The 15,735-nt window shown below is 39.5% G+C and overlaps 1 protein-coding gene across 1 annotated transcript in view; it reads right to left on the bottom strand.

Moving 5' to 3' along the window:
• LOC133630265 (homeobox protein Mohawk-like) overlaps positions 1–15,735 on the bottom strand; it is a 73,114-nt gene that overhangs the window by 21,223 nt on the left and 36,156 nt on the right. The window contains exon 4 of the mRNA XM_062021747.1: positions 12,610–12,975. Coding sequence (XP_061877731.1) covers positions 12,610–12,975 — 366 coding nt within the window. The remainder of the gene's footprint in view (positions 1–12,609; positions 12,976–15,735) is intronic.

Genomic DNA, 15,735 nt, shown 5'->3' with positions numbered 1-15,735 from the left:
CAAACAGCAGACTATCATGATGAAGAAGATCAGGGTTTATGTCATGTCGCCTCACGGCACATGAGTCACTAAAGTAAACCACCGCGGATGATCCTGTTACCACGTTCAAATACTGCTGCGATGGGCATTTCATGACTGCAGAGAATAAATACCAGGGGCCGTACTTATCAAGCTTCTTAGAATGACTCCTAAGAAGTCTGCTAAGAGTTGACTTAAGAGTAAATAAATTCTTGGCTGAAAGCTGCACTTAAAAGTTAGTTATCAAGCGTCTTACTCACACTTTCAGCGAAGTGTAGGACTGAATCTTAAGTGTCACACTCAGAGCTGAATTACGACATTACTATGTGCCGTAAACGCAATTTTAGGTGACGTCATTTCTGTGTCCATAGAAATGACCAATCACGGAAGGGAATCCCTTGTCTAAGAATAAAGAAATATCTTGGAAATATTTAAGTGGACAATGGGAGTGTATATTTTGACAATAAACTACAAAATAATACAAAACAAACTATCACGCTACCGCTCCCTCTCTTCTCTCGCCCACACACTCACTGACGTCACTCACCTCACGGCCACACACATACGCTACTGTCATAACATTTTCTTTCCAATTCATTAATTAGGCAACTAATTTGAAACTGGTGTGGGTGGCTCTATATATACTAGCCCACTGCAGTCACATGCAGAAATCAACAAGGAATCGAAAAGTATTAAATCTGTGACAAAAATAATATCCGCTCTGTCTAAACGATACCGTTTGATCAGCTGCTCGTCATAAAAAAAAACAACAAACATTGTTCCGTTCCCTGAACGTTCGCGCACGTCTCTCTCGCCTCAGTGCCACCCCCTGCTGGCAACTCCTAACCACTTAAGACACCTCTGAAGGTCTCTTAAATATCGTGGAGAGTAGGAGTGATTCTTAGACTTAAGAACGTTAATAAAAAGCTTTTATTCTTAAGTTTGAGAGTAGGACTAAATTTCGCAAATTCTCAGGACTTAAGTGTAAAATGGCACTCTAAGAAGCTTGATAAGTACGGCCCCAGGCGTTTACTCAAAGCAGGTGTCTGTAGCTTCTATTCCGACACGTGACTTCTTCCCGGAAGTGAAAACCAGTGGTGGTCGACCAAGCTAAGATGGCTGTTGTACAAACTTTCCAGCTTGGGCGCTTCTATCCCGAAGTACCACTGTATATGTATGCTATTTATTTCTTGTACCACCAGCTTGTTCTACATCAGGGGTCAGCAACCTTTTTGAAAGCAAGAGCTACTTCTTGGGTAGTGATTAATGCGAAGGGCTACCAGTTTGATACACACTTCAATAAATTGCCAGAAATAGCCAATTTGCTCAATTTACCTTTAACTCTGTTATTATTAATAATTAATGATATTTACACTTAATTGAAGGGTTTAAAAGAGGAGAAAACACGAACAAAATGACAATCAAATTTTGAAACATAGTTTATCTTCAATTTCGACTCTTTAAAATTCAAAATTCAACCGAAAAAAAGAAGAGAAAAACTTAAAAAAAAGAATTTATGGAACATCATTAGTAATTTTTCCTGATTAAGACAATTTTAGATTGAATAGGTTAAAATCCAATCTGCACTTTGTTAGAATATATAACAAATTGGACCAAGCTATATTTCTAACAAAGACAAATCATTATTTCTTCTAGATTTTCCAGAACAAAAATTTTAAAAGAAATTCAAAAGACTTTTAAATAAGATTTAAATTTGATTCTACAGATTTTCTAGATTTGCCAGAATAATTTTTTTGAATTTTAATCATAATAAGTTTGAAGAAATATTTCACAAATATTCTTCGTCGAAAAAACAGGAGCTAAAATGAAGAATTGAATTAAAATGTATTTATTATTCTTTACAATAAAAAAAAATAAATTTACTTGAACATTGATTTAAATTGTCAGGAAAGAAGAGGAAGGAATTTAAAAGGTAAAAAGGTATATGTGTTTAAAAATCCTAAAATCATTTTTAAGGTTGTATTTTTTTCTCTAAAATTGTCTTTCTGAAAGTTATAAGAAGCAAAGTAAAAAAAAATAATGAATTTATTCAAACAAGTAAAGACTTTAAAATATTTTCTTGGATTTTCAAATTCTATTTGAGTTTTGTCTCTCTTAGAATTAAAAATGTCAGGCAAAGCGAGACCAGCTTGCTAGTAAATAAATACAATTGAAAAAATAGAGGCAGCTCACTGGTAAGTGCTGCTATTTGAGCTATTTTTAGAACAGGCCGGCGGGCTACTCATCTGGTCCTTACGGGCTACCTGGTGCCCGCGGGCACCGCGTTGGTGACCCCTGTTCTACATGGAAAACTGTATGAAAATATCAAAGCACTCAATGCAGTGTTACCTAAAATCATACTTGCCAACGCTCCCGTTTTTAGCGGGAGAATCCCGGTATTCAGCGCCTCTCCCGACAACCTCCCGGCGAGTAATTTGCATAATTTACTACAATGATATGATTTTCTCTAAAAAGGCTCAAAAAATTTATACTTACTAATTAATAATAACAGTTTTGTTTTAAACGCCCATCCATCCATCCATCCATTTTACAATATAATTACAACACTTTATGTACATATTTATATACAGATTTGAACAATAAGTTATTCACTGAAATATATTTATTAATTGTGGTTCTTACAAAAAGTATATCTTGTAAAATATAAAAGCTAAAATGTCTCTTAAAGCTCTGCCCCTTTAATTAGTGCATACTAAATAATTTAACTTTAGCCTACTACTACAAGCATATTATTTACCAGCAACATAAAGTGAAACAGAGGCAGAGGTGTCCTGCCACAGTCAGTAACAAATAAACAGAAAACAGTAGTGGTCAAATACAAATAAGGCAACAAGAGAAGTATCCTACACTTCTCTTTTGTAAAGTAAATCTGAACAGCCTATATGGGCATCTACATCAACTATATGATTTGCCTGAGAAGCTGGACAGGACCAAAAAAAAAAAAAAAATCTATTTGTGGCGGACGTAATTCTTTCGCGGCGGGCCGCCACAAATAAATGTGTGGGAAACACTGCAATGAGATAAGGCTGCAGCAATAAAACCGATTATTCGATGAGAAAAAAACTTTGATTTGTATTTTGTTTCTTTGATAAATTGTTTTGAGTTTAACTATTAAAATGTATCAAATCTGGACCACGTGTAGTGCCTAGAACTTTTAAATATGTGGACATAGTTTCCGCAAGGCTGCTCACTTCATGGTGATTGACCTGTGTAGCTGCAACATTTAAAAAATAGACATAAGGGGTGTACAAACCTTTTGACTTGGGGGCCGTAGTGGGCTTAAAAAATATGGAAAGTAACTGTCTGTGTGTGTGTGTGTATTTATACTTAAATGTGTATATGTTTGTATATATATATGTGTATATGTATATGTGGGCTCTGAACCGAGGATGTCGTTGTGGCTTGTGCAGCCCTTTGAGACACTTGTGATTTAGGGCTATATAAATAAACATTGATTGATTGATGTATATAAATATGAATGTGGATATGTATATTATGTATATACATGTGTACTTATGTATATGTATATATGTGTATATGTATGTATAGATATGTGTATATGTATATATGTGTATGTATATACATGTGTATGTGTATACAGTAAGTGTCTATGTATAAATGTGTATATATACATGTGTGTGTGTCTGTGTGTATATTTATACTTAAATGTGTATATATATGTGTGTGTATATGTATATACGTATGTGTGTATATATATATATATATATATATATATATATATATATATATATATATATATATATATATATATATATATATATATATATATATATATATATATATATATATATATATATATATATATATATATAAATGTGGATATGTAAATACATGTGTATGTATGTATATGTATATACATGTGTATGTATGTATATGTAAATATGTGTATATTTTTTATGTATGTATATGTATATATGTGTATATTTTTTATGTATGTATAGTAGGGATGTCCGATAATGGCTTTTTGCCGATATCCGATATGCCGATATTGTCCAACTCTTTAATTACCGATACCGATATCAACCGATACCGATATCAACCGATATATACAGTCGTGGAATTAACACATTATTATGCCTAATTTGGACAACCAGGTATGGTGAAGATAAGGTACTTTTTAAAAAAATGAATCAAATAAAATAAGATAAATAAATTAAAAACATTTTCTTGAATAAAAAAGAAAGTAAAACAATATAAAAACAGTTACATAGAAACTAGTAATTAATGAAAATTTGTAAAATTAACTGTTAAAGGTTAGTACTATTAGTGGAGCATCAGCACGCACAATCATGTGTGCTTACGGACTGTATCCCTTGCAGACTGTATTGATATATATTGATATATAATGTAGGAAGCAGAATATTAATAACAGAAAGAAACAACCCTTTTGTGTGAATGAGTGTAAATGGGGGAGGGAGGTTTTTTGGGTTGGTGCACTAATTGTAAGTGTATCTTGTGTTTTTTATGTGGATTTAATAAAAAAAAACCAAAAAAAAACGATACTGATAATAAAAAAAACGATACCGATAATTTCCGATATTACATTTTAACGCATTTATCGGCCGATAATATCGGCAGACCGATATTATCGGACATCTCTAATGTATAGATATATGTATATACATGTGTATGTGTCTATGCATACAAGTATATATATACATGTGTGTGTGTGTGTGTGTGTGTGTGTGTGTGTGTGTGTGTGTGTGTGTGTGTGTGTGTGTGTGTGTGTGTGTGTGTATAATTATTCATATATATATATACAATTAATATATATCATAATTGGTTATTAAGAGTATGTGAAAGTTCAACTCCTTCCTGTAGTTTGGCTACCTCTGGATTACACGATGACTAAAATGATCTATATCTGCAGCCCGACTGTGAGGTTGTTTGGTCAAACGGTTTGTTTTCAGCGCGCTGTGACTTTCACCATATCAACTATAGCATACCACTAATGCAACACATTTCAAGGCTTGTTTTTTGTTGACTTTCGACTGGAACGTTATGTTCGAACCGCGTGGGCTCCAAGTGTAAGCATCATCAGTTCAGTCCAACGAAGCCTCGTTTTACAGTGGTGGACCTCGTTTGTGTTCCTCCCAGTCAAAGTGCACCGGGTGTTGTACACATACAGTAGCTCGCTGCCTACACTGGATTGATTGATTGATTGAGACTTTTATTAGTAGGTTGCACAGTGAAGTACATATTCCGTACAATTGACCACTAAATGGTAACACCCCAATAAGTTTTTCAACTTGTTTAAGTCGGGGTCCACTTAAATTGATTCATGATACAGATATATACTATCATATACTGTATACTATCATCATAATACAGTCATCACACAAGATAATCACATTGAATTATTTACATTATTTACAATCAGGGGTGTGGAGGGGGGGGGGGGATTTGGACATCAAGTAGTGGACATAGAGAGAGAGAGAGAGAGAGAGAGAGAGAGAGAGAGAGAGAGAGAGATCAGAAGGCATAAGAAAGAGAAAAAGTATCTGCATTTGATTGTTTACATTTGATTATTAGCAATCCGGGGAGGGTGTTAGTTTAGGGTTGTAACTGCCTGGAGGTGAACTTTTATTGCGGTTTTGAAGGAGGATAGAGATGCCCTTTCTTTTATACCTGTTGGGAGCGCATTCCACATTGATGTGGCATAGAAAGAGAATGAGTTAAGACCTTTGTTAGTTCGGAATCTGGGTTTAACGTGGTTAGTGGAGCTCCCCCTGGTGTTGTGGTTATGGCGGTCATTTACGTTAAGGAAGTAGTTTGACATGTACTTCGGTATCAGGGAGGTGTAGCGGATTTTATAGACTAGGCTCAGTGCAAGTTGTTTAACTCTGTCCTCCACCTTAAGCCAGCCCACTTTAGAGAAGTGGGTAGGGGTGAGGTGGGATCTGGGGTGGAGGTCTAGAAGTAACCTGACTAGCTTGTTCTGAGATGTTTGGAGTTTAGATTTGAGGGTTTTGGAGGTGCTAGGGTACCAGGAGGTGCATGCATAATCGAAAAAGGGTTGAACGAGAGTTCCCGCCAGAATCCTCAAGGTGCTTTTGTTGACCAGAGAGGAAATTCTGTAGAGAAATCTCGTTCGTTGGTTAACCTTTTTGATTACCTTGGAAACACTTCAGTTTTCCCCCCGCAGGCATCTGGGAATGCCGTGACCCGATTGTTTGAGGATTGAGAAAGCATCAGGTCGGTATGAGCTGCCTATAAACAAACACATCTCCGCAAGAGTGACGGTTAGAACTCTTGCCACCCTTCAGTTCTTCCCACCGTCCCCGAAGGACTCCACATTGTGGTGACCAGAATTACTCGAGTACGTTCATGAGAAAGACGTTTTTGGCTTCTGCGTAATCACAATGGTCAATCAAGCGAGAACTATATCTACACTTCCAGCACTCACAGGTCTGAGGACTTCTTTATCTCCTTCCAATGACGACAGGTCTTCCGTTCTTCCTTTGAAGTCGACACGCCGCGTCCTACATAGGAAGTTGACCGCGACATGGTGGTTATTATTGCTGATAATAGCGACCGCCAACATTCTGGACTTTTCCACATCAGTGGCTCGCTTGCACTCCATTCACCATCAGGCTGTAAGAGAGAACTTCTGGCCACGTATCCTCGTGTCAGACTTGTGTAATACGTCTGACCAAGATCAATCAGTCTCCTCTGGCAGGTACGTCGGGACTTATTTAGGGAATAATGATCTATACGATACCGGACGAGGCGGAATCTAGCACGGAGCAAGAAGAAAAACACCAGATTCCTGCCATTTAATATGCCATTAAAGGCTCATTTGGACGGAGCCCCTGGCATGTGTGATGGAATTCTACTGTTCCTTGCCTTCAATGAAATTCCCCAAAGGCTTTGGACTGTAGGTGTGTGTTTGTACTGGACCTTGTGTGTGTGTGGCTTGTGAATGGTAGGCGTGTGTGTGAGGTATTTCAAGCCAGCAGAAGTTTAGTTTTCCATTGGGGTAAATCTACACCCTCCATCTCCTGCCACGTCTGACTGCCCTCTGTAGTCACAGATAACGCGGCGTTCACTGATAGACCCCCGCAAGCCCCCCGCCCCCCCGGTTGCCAGGCACGCCACTTCGGCTTTGACCGGTCCCCATTGATCCGCAGGCAGGAATTGTACAAAAGAATGTGCCAGGAGAAAGGTTGTGTCTTGAAGAATGTTCTGGGTCTCTTACGAACTGAAAGTGTAAGGCAACTCCCGTATTTTTCGGACTATAAGGCGCACGAAAAACCATTTCATTTTCTCAAAACTCGACAGTGCGCCTTATAACCTAATGCAGTGTTTTTCGACCTTTTTTGAGCCAAGGCACATTTTTTGCGTTGAAAAATTGCGATCTAAAAAAAAAACCGAACCCCAAAACTCAAAATTGTGCTCTACATAATTTTTGAAAAAAACAGAGAAAAAACTGCTCCTCAGAGGAAAACACAGACAAAACTGCTTGTAACTTCCGGTAGGAACGTCTTAGAGACATGAAACAAATACCTCTATTTAGGTCTTGCCTAGACCTACATTTCATAGATTGACATCCTTCAGCAAAAATCAACAGGAAGTTTGCTATTCCTCCTTCAAAACAACATTTTTGTTACAACCGGTCACCAAACATCAAACGTTATCTCCTCTGTGCGCGTTTGTCGTTTCGGCTTCAAACTGCTACAGGCGAGAGATTGAACCCTTCTGATTAAGCTGTCTGTACGGATTTTTGATACGTGCTACCGTTTTTTGCGTTGAAAAATTGCGGAGGCACACCACCAGGAGAAATCATTAAAAAACGAAACTCAGCTGACAGTAAAAAGTCGTTGTCGCAAGTGTTGGATATGAATTTAAAGCATAACCAAGCATGCATCACTATAGCTCTTGTCTCAAAGTAGGTGTACTGTCACCACCTGTCACACCTGACTTATTTGGAGTTTATTGCTGTTTTCCTGTGTGTAGTGTTTTAGTTCTTGCCTTGCACTCTTATTTTGGTGGCTTTTTCTCTTTTTTTGGTATTTTCCTGTAGCAGTTTCATGTCTTCCTTTGAGCGATATTTCCCGCATCTACTTTGTTTTAGCAGTCAAGAATATTTTAGTATGTTTTTATCCTTCTCTGTGGGGACATTGTTGATTGTCATGTCATGTTCGGATGTACTTTGTGGACGCCGTCTTTGCTCCACAGTAAGTCTTTGCTGTCGTCCAGCATTCTGTTTTTGTTTACTTTGTAGCCAGTTCAGTTTTAGTTTCGCTCTGCACAGCCTTCCCTAAGCTTCAATGCCTTTTCTTAGGGGCACTCACCTTTTGTTTATTTTTGGTTTAAGCATTAGACACCTTTTTACCTGCACACTGCCTCACGCTGTTTCCGACATCTACAAAGCAATTAGCTACCGGCTGCCACCTACTGATATGAAAGAGTATTACATGGTTACGGCACATCAAACTGTATCTCACGGCACACTAGTGTGCCGCGGCACAGTGGTTGAAAAACACTGACCTAATGTACGGAATCATTTTGGTTGTGCTTACCGACCTCGAAGCTATTTTATTTGGTACATGGCTAATTGATAAGTGTGACTGGTATATGGCAGCCACACATAAGAGATGTGTGTAGACTGCAATATGACTCAAGTAAACAACACCAACATTTTATACGTTCCATTGAAAATACAGAACATTACACACGGCGCTCAAAAATCTATCAAAATGTTTCAGTAGGACTTTGGTAAGCTATGAAGCCACACCACTTGATGGATTGTACTGTGCTTCAACATGGCGCTAACTGTTTTAATGACATTAACAACGGAGCAGCCCGGAAATGTGTCCCGTGAAAAACCGTCCGACCGGAACTCTCTACCAACTAAAGTTCCTTGGGTGAATAATGTAAACTCACCACACCGGTATGTTTTAGCGCTTTCATGGCGAGTTTACTGACCGATATAAGTAAGAACTTTACACTACTTTATATTAGAAATGGCAACAGTGGAGGATGAATGTCACATAACAAGAAGATAGAGAAAAAGAAGAAGCTTATCGACTACGGCGTCGGCACGGACTACAAAGGGCGGACGCGCGCTAGATTTCAGGACTTATGCAGATCCCAAATACAGATCAGCAGGTACCAGAAGGTAAGAAAAGTTGCTTTTGAATAATATTGCGAAACAAAACGCCAGATAATGTCTTACCTTATACACACACCATAATAATACTCCTATATCCTGGGCATGACGTTAAAGTGCATCCGGCAGTGGAGGCTCCTCTATGGGGTCTTGGGGCACTCGGAGGTTAACCCCTTTACTACTGTTACCCCAGGTGGCCCTTGGCAAAGGCCTAGTACCTGACTGCCCCCGAGCCAGGGATACGGTGAAGACCTCAACGGCGGAGCAGGCGGAAGACGGTAAATGTAAGAACTATTACAACAGCTGCGATGGCGGAAGAAGCTGCAGCAGAAAAGGGTTCCCAGTAATCTTGGACTCCATGCCACTGGACCCTGGCCCGATTTCTGTCAAGGATGGTGTGGTGACCGTCTGTGCACCAGTCTCCCCACGTTAAACAAAGTCACGCACAGGCATCCTCCATAAAGGGATACACCCCTACTCGTTCGATGATGATGATGAATAATACTCCTATGTTGAAGCACAGTACAATCCATCAAGCGGGGCGGCTTCATAGCTTACCAAAGTCCTACTTAAACATTTTGAGAGATTTTTGAGCGCCGTGTGTAACAATTTTGGCTGTTTACTTGGGTCATATGGCAGTCTACACATATCTCTTATGTGTGACTGCCATCTACTGGTCACACTTATTTTTTCACCATGTACCAAATAAAACAGCTTCGAGGTCGGTACGCGCAACCAAAATTATTCCGTACATTAGGCGCACTGTCGAGTTTCGAGAAAACTAAAGGATTTTTAAGTGCGCCTCTATAGTCGGAACAATACGGTAATTAGGGACCGCAATGTTTGGGACAGAGGACCCTATTGTTATTGTAACGTTTTATTATTATTCCGCCGCCTCTTTGAGCTGTAATTTGACCCCCTTAACATGCTTCAAAACTCACCATATTTGACACACACATCAGGACTGGCGAAAATTGCGATCTAATAAAAAACCAAAACTCAAAATTGCGCCCCTTAGGGAAAAAACACAGACAAAACTGCCTGTAACTTCCAATAGGAATGCCGTAGAGACATGAAACAAAAACCTCTATGTAGGTCTTACTTACACCTAGATTTCATACAATGACATCTTTCAGCAAAAATCAACAGGAAGTTTGCAATTTCCCCTTCAATACATCATTTTAGTAAAAATAGTCATTTTTGCCTCTTTGAGCTGTAATTTGACCCCCTTAACATGCTTCAAAACTCACCAAACTGGACACGCACATCAGGACTGGCGAAAATTGCGACCTAATAAAAAACCCAACCCCAAAACTCAAAATTGCGCTCTAGCGCCCCCTAGGAAAAAAACACAGACACAACTGCTCCTAGGAAGAAAACTCAGACAAAACTGCCTGTAACTTCCAGTAGGAATGTCGTAGAGACATGAAACAAAAACCTCTATGTAGGTCTCACTTAGACCTACATTTCATGTATTGACAACCCCCAGCAAAACTCAACAGGAAGTTTGCAATTACCCCTTCAAAATAAAAGTTTTGTAAAAACCGGTTCTCCTTTTTTCAAACATTATCTCCTCTGAGCGCGTTTGTCGTGTTGGCTTCAAACTAGCACAGGAGAGAGATTGAACCCTTCCGATTAAAAGTTGACGAAAGAGTTTTAATTACTGCTCCGGTTTGGATTTTATGTGCCGTCAAAGTCGGTCCCATCCATCGCTGCTTGCAGCTTTAATTAGGGTTCGCATGTACGCTGTATAAAGGACTCTCACAGGGAGTCCTTTATACAGGTACAAAGGAACCTTTTGCGCACTACTTTGCCCCCCATAACATGCTTCAAAACTCACCAAATTTTATACACACACGGAAAAACTGGGACAGCACACTTTAGTTAAAAAAAACTAAACCCCAAAAATCAAAATTGCGCTCTAGCGCCCCCTAGGAAAAAAACAAAAAGAAACTGCCTGTAACTCCCACTAGGAAGGTCGTAGAGACATGAAACAAAAACCTGTATGAAGGTCTCACTTAGACCTACAATTCATAATTTCACATCCTCGGGCAAAAACCAACAGGAAGTTGGCAATTTCCCCTTCAACACAAAAAATGACTAAAAACACTCATTTTTGCCTCTTTGAGCTATAATTTGACCCTCTTAAAATACTTCAAAATTTTTACACACATTGGGACTGGTGGAAATTGTGATCTAAAAAAAAACGAAAACAAAACTAAAAATTGCGCTATAGCGCAATTTTTGAATAAAACAGAGACAAAACTGCTTCTCAGAGGAAAACACAGACAGAACTGCTTGTAACTTCCGGTAGGAACGTTTTAGAGACATGAAACAAAAACCTCTACGTAGGTTTCACTTAGACCTACATTTCATAGATTGAAATCCTTCAGCAAAAATCAACAGGAAGTTTGATATCCCCACTTCAAAACAATTTTTTTTTAAAAAGTGGTCACCAAACATCAAACATTATCTCCTCTGAGCGCGTTTGTCGTTTTGGCTTCAAACTACTACAGGAGAGAGATTGAACCCTTCTGATTAAAAGTTGGCGAAAGCGTTTTAATGAGTGCTACGGTTTTGATTTTACAAGCCTTCAAAGAAAAGAACCACTGTGCCGCAGCACCTAGGAAAAAAACACAGACACAACTTCCTCTAACTCCCAGTACGAATATCGTAGGGACACGAAACAAAAACCTCTATGTAGGTCTCACTTAGAGCTACATTTCATACACTGACATCCTTCAGCAAAAATCAACAGTAAGTTGGCAATCACCCCTTCAAAACAAAAGTTTCATAAAAACACACATTTTTGCCTCTGCGCTGTAATTTGACCCCCTTAAAATACTTCAAAACTCACCAAACTTTTTACACTCATCAGGACTGGCGGAAATTGCGATCTAATTAGGACTAGCACCTGCCAAAATGCGGACCCGACCAACGCTGCTTGCAGCTTTAATTGCATTTGAAATGGTAAACTTCCATGATTATTTATTGTCATTACATCAGGGGTTTATTTGGTCTGCAAAAAAATAATGGCAATAACTTGTAGGTCAATCTACCGTCGAGCAAAATTGGGATATTGCTCACTAATGACTTGTAAAGGGTACAGGACATGTGAAAAAGAGGCCAAACGGTAGTGTTGGGATGTTCCACTCAGCCGTGTTGTGTCTGGCTTGGTAGAGGAGCTGGCTGGGGGGGAGTTCCTTGTCTACTGTGTGGTTTCCAATGCGTGTGTGTGTGGGAGCTGCTGGGACTCATAACTGCATTATGAAGACCGCATTCCTCCACACAAGCGCCGTATCAAATAAAAGAAGTTGAGATGGGATGTGAGTGTGATTAACAGGCGGGGGAACAACCGAGCAGCTGCAAGGAGTCAAACAGCGTGTGCAGACGGAAGGGACATGGAGTTAAACATGCGAGAAAACGTGGCTCCTTACCAGCGCGATAAACAAAGTTGGCCTCTGCCTCGGAGGAGGTCGGCGAGAGCAGCTCGTCGTCGTACTCGTTGGAGCTGAAGGAGCCCGAGTGGTTCCGCTTGCGAGCGTCCATGACGGCGTTGGCCACCATGACGTGGCGCAGCGAGTCGTTGAGATAGCGGTGCAACAGGCTGCTCTTGTACTTGGGCGGGGACACGTAGTCGTCGGCCAGCGAGGCGGCGTCGGTGGCCGAGCGCAGGCCGGCTCCCATGGTCATGCCCATGGCCATGCCCATCATGGCCGAGCCCTCCTTCTTGATGACACTCTGGTACATGGGCTTGGTCAGCTCCCCGGGGACGCTCTGGCTCCTCTGAGGGTTGTCCCCGTCTGGAAGCATACATTTGTCAAGTAATATCAATACACCATTTATCTTTGCCCTCCTTCTGGGTTTTGCACGCCATTTAAGAGCTGCACCCTTTGAACAATGCTCAAGAGTTTGAATGCAAACCGTAGTTGAATGTTTGAACTGAAAACGTGATTTTTAGCGGGGTCAGATCATGTCATCTCACTTTTGAGAGAAGAGGTGCTCAAACGGTCAGTTTTGAAGCTCCAGGTTCTCATGACGGGGAAAAAATCTCCTTCCTAAAGATACCACTTCCGACCCACTGGATCAGGGGTAGGGATGATGTTTGATAAGAAATTATCGAGTTCGAGCACATTATCGAATCCTCTTATCGAACCGATTCCTTATCGATTCCAGATAGGTTGTTGTATATGGAAAAAAACCACAGTATTTGGTTTAACAAAAGCTCACTTTTGTTTTATAAGAAAAAATTTTAATAAAATAAATAAATAAATATTGACTGTTACCCCCCTAAAAAAAAAAAAAAAAAAAAAAAAAATTGACTGTTGTTACCCAAAGTATATTAAGTGGGATTTTTCAGAAAAACAAATATATACAGTAACACAAAAACAACCTGTCTCTGTGATCACTATAGGTGTATAAATAATAATATAGTGTTAAATAAAATCAGTCCCTTGGGCACAAAACTGAAAATAATACAGCTCTCCAAAAAGTGCACTTCTGCTGCTATTGGAACATACTAACTAAACACACAGGCAGACAGCTAACGTCTAATAAAGTTCCAAAGCAGATGAATCCATTTAGGTTCTTTCTTGTTGTTGATCTTGCTTTGTCTTTTCCTATCTTTACTTTTGTCTTGCACTGGACTGTTATTTTTTATTTTTTTAAAACAGAAATACACACAATGACAAATGTATAAGCTATGTGATTCAATTAACATACTGAAATGTAATACATAATATGTAAATATTAGCTTCACACACATATACAGTACTAGCATCAAACAAATACTTCTGAGTGTTGAAACTATTTTGAAAATAATAAATTAATTCACGACTGGCAGCCATTTTAAGTCCTCAAAACATCCATTGAAACAGTGCACAAAAATCGTATTTCAATAAACATCTTACTATCAAATTGAAACACTTTCCACCTTAATATTGCGTTACATAAACAAGTTAAACAGTTTACTTACAGACTTATCTTTTCCAAGGCTTGTAAGAGCTAACACAACTTGTCTACATCTCAATTGTCTCATGAACTGGACTGACTCGCCAACCCGGAAGTGCCCAAACTAATGACGCGTAGTATTTTCATATCGCCACAATGTGTCAGTAAGAGTCTACAATCAAATGGGCATAACATTGTGTCACAGGGCATTTCCTGTGGGAAGGGATTCGTTCCCAGGGATTCGAATGAAGAACCAACTCTTTTTCTTTACTATAGTGGACTCGATAACGGGTACCGGTTCTCAAAAAGGGATTCGAGTCCGAGGACTCGGTTCTTTTCTTATCGAACAACCGGGAAAACCGGTTGATTTGCAAATCCTTTTCAAGCCATATTCAGTAGAATATGCTACAAAGACAACATATTTGATGTTCAAACTCATAAACATAGCAAATAATCATCAACTTTAGAATTTGATGGCAGCAACTCGTGACAAAGAAGTTGGGAAAGGTGGCAATAAATACTGATAAAGTTGAGGAATGCGCATCAAACACTTATTTGGAAGATCCCACAGGTGAGCAGGCTAATTGGGAACAGGTGGGTGCCATGATTGGGTATAAAAGTAGATTCCATGAAATGCTCAGTCATTCACAAACAAGGACGGGGCGAGGGTCACCACTTTGTCAACAAATGCCTGAGCAAATTGTTGAACAGTTTAAGAACAACCTTTCTCAAGCGGCTATTGCAAGGAATTGAGGGATTTCACCATCTACGCTCCGTAATATCATCAAAGGGTTCAGAGAATGTGGAGAAATCACTGCACGTAAGCAGCTAAGCCCGTGACCTTCCATCCCTCAGGCGGTACTGCATCGAAAAGCCACATCAGTGTGTAAAGGATATCACCACATGGAACACTTCAGAAACCCACTGTCAGTAACTACAGTTGGTCGCTACATCTGTACGTGCAAGTTAAAACTCTCCTATGCAAGGCGAAAACCGTTTATCAACAACACCCGGAAACGCCGTCGGCTTCGCCGGGCCTGAGCTCATCTAAGATGGACTGATGCAAAGTGGAAAAGTGTTCTGTGGTCTGACGAGTCCACATTTCACATTGTTTTTGGAAACTGTGGACGTTTTATTTTCAAAAAAAATATTACGTTTATGAGTTTGAACATGAAATATGTTGTCTTTGTAGTGCATTCAACTGAATATGGCTTGAAAGGATGTGGAAATCATTGTATTCCGTTTATATTTACATCTAACACAATTTCCCAACTCATATGGAAACGGGGTTTGTATAATACTACGTTGGTACTTTTCAATGCTGTCGAGATGACAAATATGTTTTGTCTTTCCAAATAAATCCTATTAACTGATTTAAAAGGCTTCGGGCCGCGCTGCAAAAATGACGAAAAAGCTCAATAAATTTCAACTAATGTTGAATTTCCGTTGGCGAAGCGGCTGAGAAATGTGAGCGCTAACCACAAAGTGCTGCTCGGCTGTTTCCAATCCATCCACTGCACTTTGAGAGCGTACCATACCATGACAGTGCGCCGCTAAGCTAATCAAATTAAACGAGGCCTCCACCTGATGAAATACGTGCAGAAAGTGGGTTA

This window comes from Entelurus aequoreus, linkage group LG15 (assembly GCF_033978785.1).
Source record: "Entelurus aequoreus isolate RoL-2023_Sb linkage group LG15, RoL_Eaeq_v1.1, whole genome shotgun sequence".
Classification (NCBI taxonomy): domain Eukaryota; kingdom Metazoa; phylum Chordata; class Actinopteri; order Syngnathiformes; family Syngnathidae; genus Entelurus; species Entelurus aequoreus.
The sequence above is the reverse complement of the archived record's forward strand: the minus strand, read 5'-3'. Positions and strand labels throughout refer to the sequence as shown.